The 20,226-nt window shown below is 38.0% G+C and overlaps 1 protein-coding gene across 1 annotated transcript in view; it reads right to left on the minus strand.

The window, feature by feature from the left end:
- FAP (fibroblast activation protein alpha) overlaps positions 1-20,226 on the minus strand; it is a 77,898-nt gene that overhangs the window by 21,331 nt on the left and 36,341 nt on the right. Inside the window, exons 12-17 of the mRNA XM_005897286.3 lie at positions 19,529-19,573; positions 12,864-12,968; positions 12,695-12,765; positions 10,034-10,087; positions 8,191-8,315; positions 3,361-3,408 (exon numbers count right to left, since the gene is read on the minus strand). Coding sequence (XP_005897348.1) covers positions 3,361-3,408; positions 8,191-8,315; positions 10,034-10,087; positions 12,695-12,765; positions 12,864-12,968; positions 19,529-19,573 — 448 coding nt within the window. The remainder of the gene's footprint in view (positions 1-3,360; positions 3,409-8,190; positions 8,316-10,033; positions 10,088-12,694; positions 12,766-12,863; positions 12,969-19,528; positions 19,574-20,226) is intronic.

Here is a 20,226-nt window from a genome sequence, read left to right on the forward strand (position 1 = left end):
TAATATGGCAAGGATTGATACAGCCCAGACTATACCTTTTACCTTCTTTTACTCATCATTGTATACTCGATGCCCAGCATGCTCAGTACCAAGTACATGATATGTGGTTGTGTTCTCCGTATATTTGGAGACTCTTCATTATGATGAAATCAAGGTGTAAGAATGATAGATCACATCTGATTTATTTGTTAAAATCATGTTAACTATGATATATTATTCATTGATTAAATTATGTGAAGAATCTTCAGGAAACCTGATAAATAAGGCTATTCAATCAGCTGAGCAATTTTAATGAAAATCTGCTGTGTCTGAAGTTCCTAAGCCTCAAATGGGTCCTCCATGTCAAGTGTCAACTCTTCTATGTTTTTTTAGCATCTGGGTCAAGTGCTATCTGTTATTGTCCAATGACTTTACTTCACTTTGCAGAGAAAATATAGCCATTGCACTGTTTTCTACAAACTGTGGCAGGTGGATTCTTTACCAACTCAACTATCAGGAAAGCCCTATTTTCTGCAAACTTTCATAGAATTACATCAGAAATTTCCTCACTGTCTCTCATCACAAGGCCAGAGATTAATTTCCTCACCTGTCTCTGGACTCCACTTTACCCAGAGTGGAGGGACATCCACTCCTTTATGTCTTCAACCATGGTCTCCACATTTCTTCCATCAGCATTCAACCATTCTCAAATGTTTATCAGCTTTCAAAAGCTGATTTAAACCTCTATCAATCTCTTCCAGGATTATTCACCTCTTTCCTCCACTCATCAGTCAGACCTATTGAAAATAGTCTCTTTTTATTTACTTACCTCCTATGCAAACCTAAATTTACTTCAATCTTGCTTCTACCTCCACTGCTCCACTGAAACTGTTCTGACTAAGCTAATGCTCATCATTACTTTGTTAAGCTCATTGATTTAGGGCAAGTCTTGTTTCACTCTGAAGTGCTTGACACAGTCGAGCACTCCCTTTTCTTGAGATCCTCTTCTCCCCTGCATGCCATGAGTCCATACTCTCAAGGGTGTCCTTCTCCTTCTGTCCGCCCTCAGTCTCCTTTATAGGTTCATTTTCTCTTTCCATTTCTCATGTTGGTGTTCTGCACAATTTTACTCTAGGCTCATTCTTTACTACCCTTGCCCACCCTCACTTTCCCCACTCTGCTCTCTTATCCATTTCCACAAAGTAACCAGGTATTCCATAAATGAATAACTTTCCGATAGTTATCTTCAACTCAAACTAATCCTCCAACATCCAGATCCAAAAGTATGTCACTCCAGGACAGCTCCTTTTGGATACATGTCATCAGCACCTCAAACTCAATATTCAAAACAAAATTCATCACCTCTCCAAAAACGTTCTCTCCATTGTGGGTCCCGTATTTCAAGAAAAAGCATCATTGTGAATCCATTTGACCAAGTTAGACATCCAAACAGCATCAACCTCTCCCTTATATTTATGAGTCTTAAGATTGACGTAGTCATCATTAGGAAACATTTCTTAATCCCCTATTCCAGAGGAGGAGCCCTGCTAATATGCTCTCATGAATCTCTACTTTCCCTATCTTAATACTTTAATCCCACTGTGTTGTAACTGTCTGTTCACACTTTTGCATTCCCCACTGACCTGTAATCTCCTGAGAACAGGACCATCTCTAATGCAATATCTGTTCACTTTTAGGATGTATTTTCTAGCAAAGTGCCTGGTTTAATGGGTGCTTAATAAATGTGTATTGAATGAAAAATTTTGGCACCAAATGCAAAGAGAAACTACAAATAAATAGAAGACATAGAATCTGCTCTGAAAAGCTACTCTAAAACTTATCTCGTAATTGATTAAAAATACAGATTCCCTAGCCCAATATAAGACTTATTAAACTGGAATTTTGGAGGCGGGCCTGAGAACCTATATTTATAATAAACCTCTCTGGAGAATTTCATCATGGGGCAAGTTTGCAGAACTGCACTATAAAAGAATTTTCATTGGTTTTGAGAGTTAAAAACATGTAAATACATATAACATATATAGACACATGAACATTGTACCTATTTTGTAAGTACTGAATGAGGTGATAAAAGTTTTGTAATCAGTACAAAAATTGGTATCTAGCAGAAATATGAGAAGAATAGTAAGAAAGTGGAAATTCATTAAAAAAGAGAAGCTGACCTTTACTTTGCAGTCATGCAATTATTTTCCCCGGATTCAAATGGCTAAAAGTTATCAAGATTATTTTATGCAAATCAGAGATTCTGTTCTCTTTTGAGAACAAATGAGAATTACACATTTATGGTGATTTCCATTAAAACAAAGACTTAGAAATTTGAAACTAGTCTTGCTTTAAAATTTCTCTCACTGAAGGTTGAAATGAGCCAAACTCAGAAATACAATCTATTATTCTTTAAAGTATTTCATTATTAGACACAAGGTTAAAAAAAACAGCAAAACCCCCAAAACTTCAAAACGAAACTAAATTCACAGTTTCATTATTTCAATGCTTGTCCTGTCCTGAGCTCCTGAATGGACTCTGATTTTCCTCATTGCCTTATTTTCACCTGTGTGTAGGCCATTGAGCTGGCAGCCAAACTAATTCCAAAGCAGTCAGTCTCCTGACTTGTCACCAAAGCTGTCCAAGGACAATCACAGGCTTGAGTGCTGAAGTCCCTTTTTGCCCTTAGATTCCATCAACTTCAACCCCACAATGTCTCATAGTAAATCAAAAGGTAACAGAGAACCGCAGGAAGAGTCTCAGGGCAATTATACACTTGTATATCTCCGTCGAGAGTAAAAATGGTCATCTTTGAGCTGTGAACTATTTTTGAACCAATATCACGAATACAGGATGGAGGAGATCTGCCTTGATAGCAGTTGCAAATGGGAAGAGCCTCCAAATTTCAGGGCTCTCATACGTGGCAACAGTGTGATGTAGCTGTTAAAACAAAAAAGCTAGCATGATAGTCACCCTCTGCTTCGAACTGGAGTTATATCCGGAACTTATCTCCAGTTCGGGATGTTAAAAAAAAAAACAAAAAAAAAACAGGCCTTCTTATTTGGGAGGGAGAGTGTACTAAAAATCTTCAGTTTCCTTCCAATTTTAAGCTTCTGTGTTTTTATAAGGGTGATTGGCGAAGACAGGATTAATTCGTCTTACATAACTCATCTGCTTTATGCCAGGTTCTTACTGCAAATAATAATTAACTTTCATCTGGTCAGGTTTGACAAAGAATAGGTTGATCAATATAATCAAAAGCTATGCAATAAGCTATATGTCACTGTTCCCCTTGCTGGTGTGGGGAAGCTGTCTTGCTTTCTCTAGTGTCACAAGAGTCCAGGATTTCTTAAGACTACAGCATGTAGGAGACAGTACCTTGGTCGGTGCGGCCATCATGAAGGGTGGAAATGGGGAGGCCTGGGCCTGTGCAGAGGATGAAACAAAAGCATGGCTTAGTTTTCAAATAACATTTAGCTTTCAGTAAGAATTGCTGGTTGTATTTATGATTGCTGTCAAGCTCAGTTACCTCTTTTAATTATGCAACTATTTTTTTTTCTCTCATAAAGAAGTAAACATTCCCTTTTAAGTTACATTCAAACAATACATGAGACCAGAGCCCAGTCAAAGAACAGTCATAGGAGAATAGTTGCTTGTATATATTTCCAAGAGTGATCCTAAATAGTCAGTATCTAATTACACAAATGGGAAGCGGCAGTGATAAATGGCCTTCTGGGAAGATATGCTGTATGGGCCAGTTTTAGCTGTGTCTTTAACTTCACCAATACTCAGATTATATTTTCAATTTTGCTTCCTGGTTCAATGTTCAGTTTATTTTGGTAGGTTGAGCTCAGCAACTTTTTTTTGCTTTCACTTGATTGCTATGAAATTAGTCGCACAGTTGTGTCCGACTCTTTGCAATTCCATGGACTGCAGCCTGTCCAGCTTCTCCGTCCGTGGAATTCTCCAGGCAAGAGTACTGGAGTGGGTTGCCATTTCCTTCTCCAGGGGATCTTCCTGACCCAGGGATCGAACCCGGGTCTCCTGCATTTCAGGCAGATTCTTTACCAGCTGGTTCTCTAGGAAAGCCCCCTTAATTGCTATAGGCAGAAATTAATTTATACAGAAAATATTTCCTGTTCAAAATGCTGTGACAGGACACATTCCCTATGAAACAGACCTAGAAGGAGGTCTGTTTTGTGCACCAAAAGTTCGTCTGGGGTGCTGTATTAGGATCCCAGCTGTGGGGGAAGAGAAAAAAAGGGGGGGTACTGAGGGAAAGTGGGGCGGGATGCAGTCACAACAGAGACCTCAGCCAACCTCACTGGGAGCTCTGGAGCTGGCTGGCCTTTGGCGCTGTCTTGAATGGAACCAACTAGTTTGCCTTTTATCTCCAAGAATGGAGTGATTCTTGGTTTTGGCCTGAGAGACAAGTGATCTCTGGCTTGGGTGCAGCGGGCCCAGCTGTAAGCTTTTAGCCACCAGCTCTTTCAGCAGCTGGAGAAATGACGACTCAGTCCTGAAGGTAGGAGGTCTGAGTGGCAAACCAGTGTCCACCATATATTTTGACATGGAATTCAGGTTCTCTGTGCAGAAATTGGCCCCCTTTCTTTTTTTTTTTTTTTTTTTTCTTAATTCCCCAACCAGGGATCTAATTTTTTCTCTCCTGCAGTGCAGCGGAAGCATGGAGTCCCAGTCACTGGACTGCCAGGGAAGTCCAAAAATTGGTCATTTTAACAATATCTGTAAATATTAAAAAAAAAACTATTACTTGAACTATAGAATAAATAATACCTAGAAATATGTTTGTAAAGTTATTAGAAACCCTGGATGTGAGTAGTTCCTTCTTCTGCCTTGCACCTGACATCTTTTGGCCTACAGAGAAGATGCTTTTGACTTGCTTCTCAGTGTGCTATAAGTGTTAAAAGTGGCAGGCCCCACGGGCGAAGCCAGAGGCTGTCTGGTTACACCCACATTTGTATGAGTAATTGTGATTCTGGGGTCTTAGTCCCATTTTCCAATTAACCTTTATAGGCAGTTAACCTTTCCAGTTAACCTTTATATTTTGATTTCCTGCCTGACTCCTCAATCTGACCTGAGAGCGAGGAGAAAGGATATCATTTATTAGGCTCCCTCAAAAACCAGCAATACTTACTGTGTGGAGTCTCAATTTTATAGAATTTGATTTCAGAGATTTTCATTTTGATTAGATTTTCTTCAACATTATTAAAATGTACAAATACACATTGTAATTTTTGTTAGCATGTAAGGTCATGTATGGATGTGAGAGTTGGACTGTGAAGAAGGCTGAGCACCGAATTGATGCTTTTGAACTGTGTGTTGGAGAAGACTCTTGAGAGTCCCTTGGACTGCGAGGAGATCCAACCAGTTCATTCTAAAGGAGATCAGCCCTAGGTGTTCTTTGGAAGGAATGATGCTAAAGCTGAAACTCCAATACTTTGGCCACCTCATGCAAAGAGTTGACTCATTGGAAAAGACTCTGGTGCTGGGAGGGATTGGGGGCAGGAGGAGAAGGGGACAACAGAGGATGAGATGGCTGGATGGCATCACTGACTCGATGGACGTGAGTTTGAGTGAACTCCAGGAGATGGCGATGGACAGGGAGGCCTGGTGTGCTGCGATTCATGGGGTCACAAGGAGTCAGACACGACTGAACGACTGAACTGAACTAAACTGAAGAAAATGAGACATGAATCTGAATTTCTAAACTTTAGTCAAACAGCACCCACCTTATGGGATGTTCATAGGTGTGCAGTTCCAGTAGGGATAACTAGCATATATCTTTTGTCCAAACTATGAGACAAACTAATGACCGACTGCCCTTGACACAAGTGGCCTGAAGGTGTGGCCCTAGTGGCAGAGTATTCTTTGCCCTGCTTTTGTTCCATTAGCATCATCAATATGATTTTACCTACTTCAGTCCTATTATCTGGGATTTACTCACCATCTCTCTCAGAGAGTTTGAAGTTACATAATGAAGCTTTACTCTTAGTCCTAAAGGGGAAGATTTCAAGGTTTTTCCTATGATGGTGCAGTGACTCATTTTACTGGAGCTTCAAAAACACCAGACGATGTGATGCTTCCCACACAGTATATTTTTTGCTAAATGGGAAATTACCATACTGCCGAGGAAGAGTGAGTGTGGAAAAGTCAGGCGATTCAAGTTCCAGAAAGGAGTCTTTCACCAACTTTTGATGAGAGATTAGTATTTGATTTCTTACTCTTCAGGGGGTACTTAGGCTCAAGAAGATCTTAGGAAGACACTAAGAAGTGGTATAGTGCTTTCAAAAAGCATTAAAGCACTGTACAAATGCAGAATACATAAACTATAAATGTGTTTGTATGAGTAGGGTCACTGATGTCTTTATCAGTAAATATATCAGCATAAAGGGCTTCCCTAGTGGCTCAGAAATAATCTCTCTGTCAATGCAGGAGATGCAGGTTTGATCCCTGGGTCGGGAAGATCCCCTGGAGAAGGAATTGGCAACCCACTCTAGTATTCTTGTCCGGGAAAACCCATGGACAGAGGAGCCTGGTGTTGCTGTAGTCCATGGGTTGCATAGAGACAGACACAACTTAGCAACTGAACAACAACAAATATCAGCATAAAAATGAGGCTTGGGGTGTGCTTTGCAAAAGGCAGCAATGTTTTGATCTCCCCTAGTTACCTAAGTTCGTTCCACAAACATTCTACGTCTATCATGCACTAACCATTCTTTTTTGGCCTTATGAATATAAAGATGAAAAGAAAGTTTATTCTGCCTCCAGGAGAGAAAATAGACAACCAGATGATTCAGGACAGTTATTTCAATGATACCCTGTGCCTGGCATGTAAGCTTCAATATATGCTGCACGAATACGTAGCTTGGGATGAAAAATGTTGCGCATAAATTGAGAGGGACATTTAACGTATACCTTGAAATGCTGTAGCCACAATCAGCACATATGGTCATGAACAACAATCTTTTGACTTTACAGAGATGCCACAGACCAAACCTTTTGTGAAAGTGTTGTATTAAAGTGGTATCTTGTGCCATCTTGAAGGGAGCATTTGAATTAAAATGCTTACTCATTTTCACATAGTCAAAAGAGCTGGGGTGAGGGTCTGGGCCCAGGTGATTGGACTGAAGAAGTGGCATGTCAGGGTAACCTTTCTTTTGGCAAGTAAAGGGAACCTCAGGGTCCTCTACACTGAGCAGGGATTGAAATCAGTCAGAGATTCTGTTTATATTCTGAGCTGCCCACCTGAATATCAGCAGTTGACACCAGAAATAAGAAAGGCATTATGTTTTGTAATAACTCCCTTTTGTTTTCTGTCCACCCTGAACTCTCAGGGAAACTCAGGGATTAATAGCGGTGGGGGAAGGGGTGTCAGAACAAAGAATGGAGGGGTAGATACGTTTCAGATCAGTTTTCCAAAATCCCCATAATGACTAGCAAGGACCTAACATATCTCAATGATTTATTGGTTGCCTAACCCAACTTTGCTATGCGTTCAAGATACAGATGAAAGGTTATGCATAAAATAAAATTATCTGGATAGAAATTATTTGTTAAATGGACATGTAACCTAAACAACCAAGAAACATCTGGTATATTTTATGGGCTTTTTTTTTTTTTTTAAATACTTGAATGAATTACTTTTCATGTTTCTCAAATTCAGAAAGGATATACTAGGTGACAAAAGCTTATTTTCCATACCCATGGAAGCTATAGTTCAAAGAATTGCTGGCCTCCAAGACAAACAGCTCAGATTTCTTTCCCTGGCTATAGGAGACTGTCATTTCTCCAAGCAAATGGGGCTGAAGTCCAGGAACCATTTTATCAGAGGATGCTTCTTTTTATGATATTGCTCTCACAATACAACGTCATGGTGCTGTGGTACATGGTGGGTACGAGGTTGGGATTTACAGCCAAGAAACTCTTACTCCCATCTGGCTCTGATGCTTACCAGCAGTGTGGACCTTTTACAAAAGGTCTGTTTCCTCAACTGCAAAAAATGGAGACAATAATACCTTCCTAACCTCCTTACATTTTTTCCCGTAAGCATTAGATAAGATAAGGCAGATAAGGTCCTCACATATAACAGGTGCTCAATAACCTGTAGCTAAGGATTGATCAGATAATGGTGACAAGAACAAGGAAAGAGGCAGAGGAGGTAGAGCGTGTGTTAGGTCCGTTACCTACCATAGCAGACGAGTGCGTAGTACTTGGCATAGTCGCTGAAACTTGCTGTGTAATATTGGCACCTTTTTTTCCTTAGATGGCAAGTAATGCACTTCTTGCTTGGAGAATGGCTTCCAATGCTAATTCTGGAGGGAAATGAAAATAAAACTAAAAGCTGAAATTTTGAGATTGTATTTATCAAAATGTACTACTCTGTGCAAAATGACTGATTTACATATTAACATCAAGCTCACTATTTTTCTGTTGCCAACATCATTTAAAGTAAAGGGAGAATCACAGTATTTTGATTTATCTGATCTTCAATCCATCTTTGCCTGAATAGGCACAGACGTTGAGGGAGAAGCCCTCGGCGGTTTTCTGGCGGTGGGAGAAATATCTAGCACCTCAAATGGGAGCGAGGTAGTCACTTCTCATAGCTATCAATCTCTTACTTTACAAAGTGGTTGAGAATGCATAGTTCTTTCATGTCCCATGTACCATCTCTCTCCCATCTGCTCAAAGCAAGTCATGTTAAAATAAATCACACATTATAGGAATAAATACAATGGCTGGTATACAGTACTAACTTAATGAATGTGTATTACATGAATTTTCTCAATACCTCCTATAATGTGTGCTCCCATGGCAAAACAGACAATAAAGATTTGACAGTATCACCAAAAAGGGGATCTCTTGTCCTTATCATATATCTAGAAGGGGAGGGAAAAAAGCCAAACAAACATGGTTCTCAGTAGATCTCATGCCTTTCATTTTATTTGGCAGGAAATCTGGGTTCATGGAAGCTCTTCTTGGAAATGCCCCCTCAAAATGGCCCTACACAAGCCAACCTGTACCTACCACTCTGGGGAAACTCTCTGAGTAGTTGGCTTTAACATACAACTCCCAGACCTTACCCCAAACCCTCAGAGTCTCATTTGGGGAGGACCAGGTGGTTTTACGCCAGGATGCAGCCAGAGGTGGAGTCCTGATGTGGCTGGTAAGTGTACCTGTGGCCACTGCAGTGTTCCTTCTACTGCTGCCCCGACTTGCCTTGAGCATGGTAGAGGGTGATCAGTCATTGCTATCCTCAGAGGGGGATTTTTCTCAACATATGAAAAGCTATGACCCAGAAGAGAACAGAGGAATGCAGCAGAAGGAAAAATTTATTTTCTCACTACAGTTAGTAGTAATCACATTTATATTTTGGTGTGATCTTGGAAAACATTAGGTAGGCAGTTAGCAATAAGGAGTCAAGTTCAGAATGCCCAGGTATAAATCCTGGCCCAGCAACATCACTGACTGCATAGAGTTGTTGTCGTGATTAAATGAAATTACATGTATCAAGCAGATAAAAATGTGCAAGGCCTATAGCAGACCACCAACCCATGGAAGCTATTGTTTTCACTTCCATATCCAGAAGGGACTATTCAGGGCACTATTCCAATCACCATATGAACAGAGATGAATTCCTTCTAATCATAATAGTCTCAAAGCAAGTCATGTTAAAAGAAATCACGCATTATAGGAATAAACACAATGCATGGTATACAGTAGTAACTTGACGAACGAGGGTTACATGAATTTTCTCAATTACCTCTAAATTTAGTTGAAATGTTTAATGCCATGTTTACATCAGCATTAAAATTCCTTAATTTTTCTTTTTGAAAACATTTAGTTAGCTAGTATGTTAGGGCATATATTTTTATAGTGATGTAGTATACACATTCTCTGAATATTTTAATTCATAAATTAATTTTATTACATTTCAGCTTTTTAAAAATATTTTATACATTCTGAGGACTCTGATAGATTTTTATTCAAATTTCAATATATAAAAATATTAGAATGAATTGACATAAGTTACCTATAGATATTTCTTCTTCCAGGGTAGCCTTCAAATTCATTGCTAGAATAAAACCTGAAAATACATTCAGAAGTTACCAGATAATTATTGATGGCTAAATGGTGATAGAATTGTTCAGTTTAGTTCAGTCTCTAAGTCGTGTCCAACTCTTTGCGACCCCATGAATCGCAGAACGCCAGGCCTCCCTGTCCATCACCAACTCCCGGAGTTCACTCAGACTCACATCCATCGAGTCAGTGATGCCGTCCAGCCATCTCATCCTCATATATAGTAAACAATATAGTCCAACTTTAATGGAATGAAGCAATTAATTGGCGCTTATGTACACAAACTGTTGCTGTTCATACTTCTGAATTTTATGTACTCTGACTTATACATATATAAAATATATTTACACAAATATATTTATAAATTATAGGCAAAATATTAAATTATGTTGAGTACTCTTTTTTGGTTAAGCTAGGATGTTTGATTAATATCACTTCTTTCCAATCCATAATTAACAGTTTACTGATTTCTTTGTGCTATACTATTTAATTTTTTCTATGATTTTTGAATGTTTTGAATTTAGTTTACAGAAGCACTGACAGTAGATCACTTTTTTATAAATCAGGAAACTCATCTACCCAAGGATACCACACAAAGGGGCATGCTAAATACCCAGAAGCAAAACAAGTCACAAGAGAGCATGCTTGTTACTTAAGTATCTCGGTCCCAGTTCTAACCTGTCTTAACAAAGTGGGAAATCCAATTTAATGGGCATGATTTTCTCCTCTGTGAGTTCATCTGAATATAACAAAATAACTGACATTTAATTTTTAGAAAGAGCACAATAAAATGTTAAAAGTTTTAGGTTTGGTTTCTTATTTTTAATTCTCAGAACTTTTCATTCACCCAAGTACTTGTATATCCTCACTGAAACAACAACCTTGTTATTCCCAGTAAAAGGCACCAGTGTGCACGGTCATTGTGTCTGAATCTTTGGGGCCCCATGGACTGTAGCTGCCAGGCTCTCTGTCCATGGGATTTTCTAGGTGAGAACTCGGAAGTGGGTTGCCATTTCCTCTTCCAGGGGATTTTCCAGCCCATGGATAGAACTTGTGTCTTCTGCGTTGGCAGGTGGATTCTTTACCACTGAGTCACCTGGGAAAACCCCCAGTAAAAGGAAAAGGCAACAGGATACACCTGATTCCTACTATTAACTTTACCTTCTAAACCAGCATCCTCCTAAATGTCTTACTGACTTCATAGGACTCCAAACATCACTATACTCGCTTTTCCCACATCATCTCAAACTACCTGTGAATAAACTACTCAGATTTTTCCAAACTGCCTCCTATAGTTTTTTTGTTATGTCAAAGGTTTCTCAACTGTCTTTGTCTCTAACACTTAGAACAGAGTCCACATTCCCTCTTTCCCTTCCCTTTTCCCTCACAGCCACTGACTTACCTTTTCAGCCTCTGTCTCTCTTCACTGTCTGTCTGCCCTTCCTCTCATTCATTTAACTATTTTGTGCCAGGCACTATCCCATGTTCCAAAGATTTAAAAAAATGGAGACATAGTTTTCTCTCAGCGTCTGCATTTCATTGCCACTATTCTAGTTCAGGCTTCAGTCCCCTCAGGCCTAGATTATGACCATACCAGGGTCTTCTTCTGCCTTCAGTTTTCCCCAACCTCCTAAATATATTATTCCTGAAATCTCCCATTAGGTTTTATCTTGTCACTCATCTTACACGGGCAGTTTTAATGGCTGCTCCATGTAATGGCTAAACTCCTTTGCTGACAGTTCAAAGAATTCCATGGATTGGCAACAGGTTTCTAAACAAATTTTATCCAGTGAAGCTGGACTAATCTTCCTCTTTTGCTCTTAGAATTCAAGCTAATGGCAGGGAAGTTACAAGAGAGTGCCCTAGATTTGGACTTTATTAGAAATAAAGGGGAAAAAAAACTACACATTCTTGATTAGAAATGTTTGATCAAAAATGCTTATTTTAAGATGGTCTATTTAGCCATCTATTTAAGATGGACTGAAAAGGAAAGACCTAGAAGAAAGAAGCCCCATGTTGAGGTTAATAATAAGAATCTTAGATTTAATATATTTTAGGTTTAAATCCTAGTTCTACCACTAACTATGTAGCCTTGCCCAAGTTAATTAAATTTCCAAGTATCAGCTTTCTCATCTGTAAAACTGGGATTATCATTTCTACTTTATATTATGTGGTACACAGCAATCACTTAATCAATAATAGCTATTACAGATAATAATCTCAAATGTATACAACAATGAATCACTGCAAGAATGTTTCTTATCAAGGGGCTGCCCTCATGGACTTCTGAATCTAGCTTATTGCTTCAAGTGCTAGAGGGAAAATTTGTCTTTAGGACCAGTTACTATTTTAAAACTTTTATACTTTTAATGTAATTATATACCAACTATCAGAAGAGAAATTACCACCTACTAAATGTTCTTTCCAAAAAAGGAAATTGTGTTGACTAATTATTAAAGAATGTGTAATTTAATGAAACCACAGCTGTCTGAACTACACTTTAGAATAAGTAACAAAAATGCTCTTAACTGAAAGCAGTGATGCTGTAGATTTCATCCATCCATCAGTGCCAATTAAAACCTGAATGGTGCATCAAGCTTCATGCAATACTTACAGTGAATCCTGTGTTACTCTGAATATATTTATGGCCTCCCACTTGCCACTTGTAATTTGAATAGCATTTTCCTATAAAAAGACAAACATTATGTTGTGTGAAGCTGAGCGTTATTTGAGCAACCTCAAGTGAATGATCTTTCAGGAGATAAATCTTGGAAGGAACATACCACAGTGTCTCTGATATAGTGAATATGTTTGTAGCCATCCTTGTCACTAAATATTTTGTAGTATGAAATGGTATCATGGCTGAACACTGGTGTTGAAACAAAGAACTGAAAGAAATGAACAGAGGTTATGTTCAGGAGACAAACCAAACTAAAATGATTGGTTTTTTAAAAGCCATGTGTAGTTACAAGTATCGGAACCACAAAGTCTTGCCTCCCCTTCCTTCCCGCACTCACACCCTAGATTCCTTCCTTTCAAATAGACAGCTTTTCTCGTGCTTCTAACAGGCACTTATACATTCCAACTGCTGCTTAATTGCTACTACATATCCTTGGGTTTATATTGCTTAGTTTGAATTTCTGTATTCTGAGGTTATGTGGTTTGACATGGTTAAAAAAAATTCACAAATGAATGTTGATGTTTAACTAAGTCAAACTTCAAAATGTTATATTTGACCAAAATGTGACTTTTCTGAATGCTGATAGCCTCTTTTAATTCTTGATTTGTTTGATATCAAGCACCTAATACTGATGATGCAATAAAGACATTTTAAATATTAAAATATCACAAACTGCTAGTCACAGCTTTTAATGGCAGAAAGGGACTTCTGGACTTGAGAGAAAAATGTAACCAATAACAAGACAATGAAAGGTGTACTCCTTGAGCTTAGGGAACAGACCAAACCTCACTGTTCACCTCTGACCTCTTCCCGGGGCCCATGCTCACCACCTGTAGGGAATTGCTGAAGAACCTAAGGAGTTTCTGCCACAGGTCTAGTGTGTCCTGAACAGAGCAAGCTACAACTCAGCATCCTGAAAGGTACAGATAATTAAAGTCCTGTAAATGTCCTGACATCAGATTTTAGCTAGTAGTTTCTCCCATTAGAAAAAGAGACTCATTGTACATTTGCTGGTTTCCATTTTTATCCTGGTCATTGGGTGGAAGAAGGATGGTAGCATGGTGAAGGGGCTCCATGAGGAAAGATCTATTCTACATCATACAGAGTAGATATTCCCGCAAGTTATTCCAAACTAGATTTCTTAGCATGAGTGCTTCCACATGACAGTGTTAAAACATTCAGACCCTTCACAATTGTCCAAGCAACAACAATCAAAAGACTACCAGTAGTTTCAGCTACAAACACCTAATTTGCTGACACTCATCTTGCCGGGACACACTTTACAGCAAAGGGAAGTAGTTGTAGGTATTTTTAATGATGATCCTGTGTGTAATCTGACATAATGTTTTTTAATAAAAGTCATGATTATGATTGAATGATATTAAAATGTAACTTTTTGATGTGGTATCTCTGGGGTCTAACTGCTGCTCCTGCTGCTGCTAAGTCGCTTCAGTTGTGTCCGAGTCTGTGTGACCCCATAGACGGCAGCCCACCAGGCTCCCCCGTCCCTGGGATTCTCCAGGCAAGAACACTGGAGTGGGTGCCATTTCCTTCTCCAATGCATGAAAGGGAAAAGTGAAAGTGAAGTCGCTCAGTCGTATCCGACTCTTAGTGACCCCATGCACTGCAGCCTACCAGGCTCCTCCGTCCATGGGATTTTCCAGGCAAGAGTACTGGAGTGGGGTGCCATTGCCTTCTCCAGGGGTCTAACTAGTGTCCCCCAAATTCTTTTCCACCTAACCCAGAAGATAACTGCTATGGATTGAATGTTTCTGTTCCCCCAAATTCATATATTGAAACTCAACCCCTATTAAGATGGTATTTGGTATCAAGACGTGGGGGCCTTGGGAAGTAATTAGGATTCGATGAGGTCATAAGGGTACAGCTCTCATGAATGGGATTACCCCATTTCCAAGAATTACCGGAGCGTGTCCTCCCCCTGCTCTGCTCTCCGCCATGGAGGATACAACAAGTTGACAGAAGAGAGCTCTCACCAGAACCTGACGATGCTGGCATCCTCACCTCAGACTTCCAGCCTCTGGAACTGTGAGAAATGATTTTCTGTTGTTTATAAGCCACTCAGTGTAGGATACATTGTTATAACAGCTCAAACAGAGTAGGATAATGACCTATTTGAAAATAGCATTTTCAAGGTGTAATCAAGGTTAAGAACTGAGATGTGATCATAGTGGATCCAAGCTGGCCCTAGAGCCAATGATTGGTGTCCTCATCAGAAGAGATGAGGGTCAAAGAGACCCAGGGGAGTAGGTCATGTGACGATGAAAGCAGGGGTTGGAGCTGGTGGAGCTCCAGCCAAGAAAGGCCAAGGATTGCCAGGAGACTAGAAGCTGGAAGAAGTGAGAAAGGATTCTTCCCTGGAGACATCTAAGTATGGCCCCATCAACCCCTTGACTTTGGACTTCTAGCCTCCAGAATGATGAAAGAATGAATTTTTGTTGTTTTAAGCCAAGTTTGTGGTAATTTTTTACAGATACCCTAGGAAACTAATATGGTGTCCTTATCTATTTGGCATAAAATTGATGTTTTTAATAAAATAAAAAATGGAATAATGAGAAACTTCTGTCTCCTTACATGAGACACTAATCATAACACCAGTTCTGGCAGGATTCTGGGTATTGACTCATTGAAATTGAAAGCCATGAGGCCCCTGAATAGGAAATTCTGATTTGCAATTTTGTGGAAGGAATTTCATTAGTAGTGGTCTGAAAAATCATTCTTTCATTTTAGAACGAGGCTTCACCCTCTTAGCCAAGTGATTCCTTATTACTGAATACTTTACAGTGTCTCCCTCTCCCCATCAAGATGAAAGATGAAAATTGGCTCCACATTTTCTCAACCACTGTAATGGAACTGGGGTCACAAATACTATAAGGTACCTTAGTGAAAAAAGTACTCACTTTACATCTGCAGAGAGCTAAGGAACTCTAAAAACGGCTTAGTTCCAGATTAAAATAGAAAATTTCATTTTCATTGAAAACAGAAAGTAAGAGGGCAGAACATTATGTTTCAAGATAGTAGAATCAGGCAAACAGGAAGAGTATTTTTGTTAGGCAAAGACTGTTATCTTCTCTCCTTTAATTGCACACATCCAAGACAGATGCTTTAGATGAACAGGTAACTTGGGTGAGGTAAAGAGAGTGTAAAATATTTCCGCATTCACACTGCCAGAGTGAGATCCATAATGCATCCTGAGTTAAGTGCTCCGGCAGCAAGTCACGCCTGGGCCCTAGATAACCACATGTCACTAGGTGGTCCTCAGTTTAACAAGACGTCCTCACAGCTCCCTTTATCATGCTTAGATGTACTGATAAACTCCTCATCTCTACTTACAAAGTCATTGAAAATATTTTTCTTGGAAGGTAAGATGATGTAACACCAGTTAATTTTTTGCCACAGATGGTAAATAACCTGCTTATGGAAGGCTGATGCCTAAACTGAGCCCACATTTAGTCAAAGGCACAGACTTTCAGGCATCAAGTAGAGCATCCATTTATCTAAGCCATAGGATTTCACCAACAACTCAAATGTGATGCGGTGTATGGCTTAATTATTTTTAAATGATTTAAATGTGGCTTTGCATTCTAAGCATTATGTGTTTAGTATTTGTTCTTCACATTTTAGTGATTAAATACTATTAATAGAGTCTTTGATTAAATCTTCCTTTTTTGTCTGCTCTCCACAGAACAAAAAAAAAAAAAATTTTTTTTAAGTGAATTTGTTGTTATTTTTCTGATAAAATACCAAAGAAGAAATTAGAGCATTTCCCCCAAATTAAGACAAAATATCTCATGTGGAAGAAAAGGAAGTGACTTTAAGAACTTCCTTAAAGTTCTCAAGGAAGTATTTGCTAGTTCTCTGCCTGAATTAATAGGTTAACTGCCATTTAGTCTCTTTTCTAGTTCATAGGTGATCTCTGAAGGCCTTTTTCATTTTAAACCTCTTTGACAAATACTAAAGGAAAAACTGGTCTAAAATTGCTCTTTAAATTTATATTAATATGACTAGCCTATACACTTTATCTAAAACCCTCATAAATATTATTTGAACAGATGTCTGAAAAACAAATATTTCTGGGTTATTTCTAGGTAATTTTATTAAGCCACTGGTTTGATTATGGGTCAAAGGAAGCTATGCAGCACATTATGACATATGAGTTATGACTATACAAAGTCATGACTCCAAAAAGCTTGTCAGGACTTATAAAATCTAATGAATGGCCCCCTTGAAAATAGCTGCCTTGGGGAAGTGTGAACTTACTCTTGAAAACTCACTTCAAAAAAATTTCCACAATTCTTCTAATATTCAGAAAGTTAATGACTATTGGATACATTTGGAGAAATTGAGATTAGTACACAGGAAAACTAATTTTTTCCATTAGAATTCTAAAACTATAGATACTATAATGATCTAGTGTAAAATCATATTTTGCAGATGCGTATTTCATTTATTCACTAGATTTATTTTGGCATGATTTTTGATTTAATGTAGAGACCTCATTCTCCCTCAAAGGGCATGTATATGCTTCCACTGAGGGTATTTAAACAATGTTCTAAAACTTTAGAAGTCAATTCATTCATTCATTCAGCTGTTGTTTGCTGGGATTACAAGACTTATGCTATACAGACTATAAAAATTTACAAGATAAAATTGTCCTCAACCTGCTTATAAACAGATTTCAAAAGATGTGTTTTAAAGCATTTCAGAGTGTTCCGAATGGTGCCAGTATTTTCAGAATAAATGTGTATGGATTCCTAAGATCATGTCTTTGATAAGATTGCTGGTATCATGGTTTGTCTATTTGTAAAATCACATCATTCATATTACTTTATAGAAACTCTAGCTATATCATTATCATGGAGAACATAACTAAAGATATTTTCAAGTATTCTTTCTTCTCTCAGTCTTTACAGGAAATCTCTATAATGACAGTGAACTCATAAATTAAAATTTTCCCTTTTCTCAAGTTTTCAAATGCTGATCTAGGAATTACCTTTCTGGAAGGCAAGCTTCTGGTTGACCTAGAATCCAAAAAATTTAGAAAATCCTGTTCTTTCACTGACTTCTTCTCTTTTTTCCTGTTACTTATACAATGTTAAAGAGTGAAATAAAATAGGATTTTCTTTTTCTTTTTTTGTCTGAATTACACACTTATCCTTGTTACCTTGTTAGGTGGTACTAGTGGTAAAGATGATGCCTGCCAATGCAGAAGACATAAGAGATGCTGATTTTATCCCTGGGTTGGAAGGATCCCCTGGAGGAGGGCAGGGCAACCCACTCCAGTATTCTTGCCTGGAAAATTCCATGGGCAGAGGAGCCTGATGGGCTACAGTCCATAGGGTCAAAAAGAGTTGGACATAACTGAAGTGACTTAGCCTGCACCCATGTACAGTTACCTGCATAAAAAAAATAAAGTAATAACTATTCTCTGGTTAGGGGCTTCCCTGGTGGCACAGACAGTAAGAATCTGCCTGCAATATGGGAGACTGGGGTTCAATCCCTGGGTCAGGAGGATTCCCTGGAGAAGGAAATGACTATCCACTCCAGTATTCTTGCCTGGAGAAGACCATGGACAGAGGAACCTGGTGGGCTACAGTCCATGGGGATGCAAAGAGTTGGATAAGACTGAGCGACTAACACAACTAAATTCTCTTAATGAATAAAACTGAAGTATCTTTAACTGAAGATAGAAAGTAAATATATGTAAGCTAAAATTGCTGGATCTAGGAAAGTATACAAAAAATAATTTTCAATACCTGAAGATGTTTACTTCACTCTCCATCTTAATTTAAATTTTTATAAGACTTATCATCTCAGAATTTACTTCTGAATTCTTTATTGTCCCTTGTCTTGGGTTAATGTGTTAAACTATATAAGAGTTTCTTTTTTCTTTGGATGTGTCCAAATCTCAGAAGTAGTCTTTCTTTTTTTTACCCAAATGTTAGTTGAATTCAATGCCATATTTGTGATAAATGGTAGCATCCTTACAATATTCATTTATTATTTGTCTTATTTTGTGTTCTTCGTATAAGATATAAGATACAATTGATGTTTTCCTAAAACACGATTTAGTTTTACACAAAAATCCTTAAAAATCACTGAATAAATCTATCCAAAATAATCCAGATATATATGATTACAAACTGTAACAAAACACACACTTCCCTAACTGATACCACTTTACTTAAAAACTAGAATAAATATGGGTATGTATGAAATTAATCTACTCACTTATTTATATAAAATATAATGAGAGGTAGGGTTGTCTCTAAACCAAGGATACCAAATGTAATTATTTTCCCTGGATTCAAATGGCTAAAAGTTATCAAGATTATTTTAAGTAAATCAGGGATTGTGTTCCCTTTTGAAAAATGATATTTATTACATTTTTAAAGAAGCAATATTAATTATAGATATCAGAGAGTTGGTTGAAAAAGTTAAGAAATGAACATGAAGTATATGATTCATTCTCAATAGAATTCTAGATATATAGACATTAAAATTGTCTGGCACAAAATTGCTGAAGGGATCACTACCTTTGTGTTTTTTACCTTGTTATTTTTCTATAAAATCAAGTAGTGCCAGTTTGCATACATTTCAAATAGTCCTTTAATAGCTGAGAATTTAATTCATGTATACCTGTGATAGATTCATTTTGATATTTGGCAAAACTAATACAATTATGTAAAGTTTAAAAATAAAATAAAATTAAAAAAAAAAAAAAAGATAAGGAAAAGATAGCAATCATACTCCACCAGCCCATCCAGTTCTGCTTTCTTCTATATGCTCCTGGGTCTAAGAGGCAAAAAAAAAAAAAAAAAAAATCAAATGAAACATAGTATTAAGAGGACAGTTTTTTACTCTGGACAGTTGAACAAGTTAAGCTGGCTGGTCAGAGTGTACTACTGTTAGTCAACCAACTATACACTTGAGTTGAAGATGACTAGATTCAAAATCGTATGCAACATCACTATTGCGTACATAAGGATGATCTGAGGGCTGTGTCTTATTGCAAATCATTCATAATTCTGGTTAAATTTTCCACAAGTCAGTGACTGGAATTATAACAACATCCATGGAGACCTACCACAAACCAAACCGTTGTCATTTAGGTAAAAAGGCATTTCCCAGTGGAATTTAGGTTAATTTTTTTTTCTTTCCTCAATCTTATAAAGTATCTAGAAATCTTAAAATTTGCACTGAATCTTATTTTTGGTATATACTTGACTGCAGCCATGAAATTAAAAGACGCTTACTTCTTGGAAGGAAAGTTATGACCAACCTAGATAGCATATTCAAAAGCAGAGACATTACTTTGCCAACAAAGGTCCGTCTAGTCAAGGCTATGGTTTTTCCAGTGGTCATGTATGGATGTGAGAGTTGGACTGTGAAGAAGGCTGAGTGCCGAAGAATTGATGCTTTTGAACTGTGGTGTTGGAGAAGACTCT

This window comes from Bos mutus, chromosome 2, assembly GCF_027580195.1.
Source record: "Bos mutus isolate GX-2022 chromosome 2, NWIPB_WYAK_1.1, whole genome shotgun sequence".
Classification (NCBI taxonomy): Eukaryota; Metazoa; Chordata; class Mammalia; order Artiodactyla; family Bovidae; genus Bos; species Bos mutus.